General features: G+C 35.3%; 1 protein-coding gene across 1 annotated transcript; it reads right to left on the reverse strand.

The window, feature by feature from the left end:
- Positions 1-1,022: 1,022 nt before the first annotated feature.
- On the reverse strand, positions 1,023-2,696 carry LOC129285143 (UDP-glycosyltransferase 88A1-like). Its single transcript, XM_054920705.1, has one exon. It carries the CDS (start codon positions 2,616-2,618, stop codon positions 1,179-1,181), a length of 1,440 nt encoding a protein of 479 aa, XP_054776680.1. The 5' UTR covers positions 2,619-2,696; the 3' UTR covers positions 1,023-1,178.
- Between the last annotated feature and the right edge of the window lie 851 nt (positions 2,697-3,547).

A 3,547-nucleotide genomic window follows, 5' to 3' on the forward strand; every position in this document is an offset into this window, starting at 1 on the left:
TTATCATTTTTCATGATTGGATACGGGATAGGATTGAAACAATCTCATCCCATAAATACATGTACTATCCATACTACTACTTATATCAAGTAGGTACCATATTTAATCTTGGACTTTAATTTAAAAGGATAAAATAACCATTGGATTTAGGAGATACATTTCAATATATTTATACATGCCATATGATAAATAGATTAGATGATAATAAATGACAATTGACAAGTTTCTTATCTGACTGGCTCAAATTTAAGCATTGCAGGTCTAAACAGAAGATAACTCTTTTAAAGATATTTTATGTATTCATATATACTTAAATTTAAGACCTCAATATGACTCATTCTACTTGAAATAATGCCTATTAATAACAAATGGCAAGTTTTAATATCCAATTATATAATATATTTATATAAAATTTACTATTTAATGATTGTACATATATAAAAATATTGTACTTGAAATTCGCACTAGGCATGTTGCCAGTTCCTATATAAATCATCACATAATCTAACAAAATTGAATTGCTAAAATATAAATTTGGGGGTCGAATTCTCTCCAAATCTTATTTTCTCCTTTTCTTCTCATTTTATCCGTACCCTTGAATAATAAAATAAATAGTTTAGATTTAATTGTTTCTTTACAAACAGATTTAATTATTTCATAGAATAATTATTATATAAAAAATAAATAAATTTAACTGCTAAAACTTTAGCTGCACAATTCATAATTGTATATCATTATTGAACTTTTTATTTATTTATTTTATTAATATTGTAAATTGTGTAAGTTAAATTTTAACAGTTTAAAATTATTTATTTCTTTTGCTTGGTCTAAAGGAGTTATCCTTACTTCCTTAGCTTATTTTATGGTCTTAACTTCATAATTACTTTAAATATATATGATAAAGTTATCCAAAAACATCAGTGATGTTGCGGTGATAATTACGCCGTTACTTAGCTGGGGATTAGACGCAATCTGAGAAGCAGCGGCGAGAAAAAAAAAAAAAAATCCTTGCCGGGCAGGGACGCGCATGGAATGCACCGCTGAGAGGATATCATTCCATAATAAATTCGAAAGACCATTACACTTTTTAACTTAAAACGATAAGTTTCATATTGCGAAAAAACAAATACAAAGCCCAACCCCATGAACTGTCTGTAAACACCATGGCACGCTTAATCCTAATTCTTCCATGATTCAAAGAAATTGGCTAATGCTACACGAGAGGATCCTCCTTCCCTCATCGCAGCCTCTGCTTCTTCCTTGGCTATCCCAACTCGCTTCCTCACAATCTCTCCAATCTCCGATTCCATCAACTCCCTCACTCGCTCCTCCACCTCCTCCGCCGTCACTACCCCACCCTCCTCCTCGTGCATCCACAGCGCTATCTTCAGCTCTTCCACCATCACCACCCTATTCAGCCTCTGCTCCGCATACAGCGGCCAAGCCACCATCGGTACGCCAGCCACCACCGCCTCCAGCACTGAGTTCCACCCGCAGTGGGTCACAAACCCACCCACGGACCCATGGTTCAGCACCGCCACCTGTGGGGCCCACTTCTTCACCACCATCGCTCTTTCTCTGGTTCGATCCAAGAACCCCTCCGTTAGCAGCGAATCCAGATCTGGGTCTACCTGTGACGACGCTGCGAGGTTATGGATTTTCTCCGACGGAGGATTTCGTACTACCCACAAGAATCTTTGCCCGCTCCTCTCTAATCCAAAAGCTATCTCCCGCAATTGCTCTTTCGAAAACACACCTAAACTCCCGAAACAGAGAAACACAACGCTTCTCTCAGGCTGCGAATCTAGCCACCGTAAACACTCATGTCCCGTGGCTCTTTCTTTATCGTATGCAATCAAAGGACCCACAGTGTAAATGGGAGGAGTTGGACTGTCAGAAACGCAAAGCCCATCGGAAATTTCTCGGAGACACTTGTGTTCCAAAGCTTCGAATGTGTTCACTATGATGCCAGCTGTTTTAGGCATAGTAGCAGCGACATTCAGGAAGTTATGATATGCTGAATCACTACGTTCAAGCAACGGTTTAATCATGTCCCCACTGGGTAACGGTGGGATTCCAGGGATGTTGAGAATGTTATTGAGATCTTTGATGCACTTGTCAGTGGTGCGATGGATGGTCGGAAAGTAGAGAAAGGCGGCGAGGCAGGCGGCGGGGCTGGTGAAAAAACAGTAAGCAGGGATTTGAAGTTTTGAAGCAAGAGTGAGAGCTTCGAAGCAGAAGGAGTCAGCGATGAGGGCACGAATGTTGTAAGTTTTAGAGAGAGAAATCAAAAAATCGTGGAAATTTGGGTTGTTGAGGCGAAGTACCTCAAACATTAGGGTTTCATGGTTAGGGGTGGAAGAGAATGAAGTAGGAAGAGAAACAGGAGGGAGGCTGTGGAAGACGATGGAGGGAGTGATGGAAGAAGATACAGAGGCAATGTAGTTGGAGATAGAAACGGCGTCGTATGGAGGAGAGATAGTGAGGATGTGAATGGTGAGAGGTGGACGATGATAGTGAGAGAGAATGAACTTGGCAAGCTCAACCATGGAGACAAGGTGGCCTCTAGCGGCAGTTGGGTAGAGAATTATTGCATCGTTGTTGGTCTCGGTATTCATGTTTGTGGATTTGCTTTGTCTGGTGACAGTTGGCTCTGACGGTGAAACAAAAAATCAGAGTTGTTCGAAACTACAATACCAATGGGGTCGGAACTCGGAAGTGAGATGATTATATAGAATTCAAAATTCTAAAAACATTTTTTTTTTAATAATCGTAGAAAGGAGGCTTTGCAAACGTACGTACATGTAAATTAAGTGCTAGAAAGGTTTTTAAATCATTAATCAAATTCTTATTATTAATTCAATCAACTTTTGTTGGCTATTAATTTGTTTTTATCCCCTGAATAGATCGATGTTTTCAAATTTGTTGTATTGTATTCCATTTTTTATTCTGCTTATGTAGTGACAGTTTTTAAATAATATTTAAATTTAAATACTTTATTTTAAATTATATTTTTTATTATAAAAGACATAAATATAATGTGAGTCCTGTACTTTAATGGCCTATTGTATATATCATTTATAAGAACTTATAAAAAATTTGATTCATTTTATACTTGTGCAAAGTTTGGAAAACACAATGTAATTTTATATGTTCAACATTGAATAAAATGTTCTTATAAGTTATAATATTAATAATTTAATAAGATTGATTTGTTAATTTAAAGAATATGAATTATAGCTTTATGAGAAATTAAAATTTTAAAGTTTAAAAAAATTAAATGAGAAAAATATAATATACATTCAACCGTTAGTTTCAATTTATTGTTTTAATTTTATCTAGTTACTTTCTAATCTTTTTAGCTTTAAAAAAAATAGTTATTTTATACTCCCTCTATTAAAAAATATAAAATATTTTTAATTGAATCTCACCTCCTAATAAAATAGTTAATTATTTTTCAACTAACCATATTTTTTTATATTTATTCTTATTAAATATCCTACAATAAATGTAAAGTTATTATTAATAAGGGTGCTTTTAGAAAGGA

The sequence above is a fragment of the Prosopis cineraria genome, unplaced genomic scaffold (genome assembly GCF_029017545.1).
Source record: "Prosopis cineraria cultivar Desert tree isolate PC_DT_omini unplaced genomic scaffold, ASM2901754v1 PC11, whole genome shotgun sequence".
Taxonomy (NCBI): domain Eukaryota; kingdom Viridiplantae; phylum Streptophyta; class Magnoliopsida; order Fabales; family Fabaceae; genus Prosopis; species Prosopis cineraria.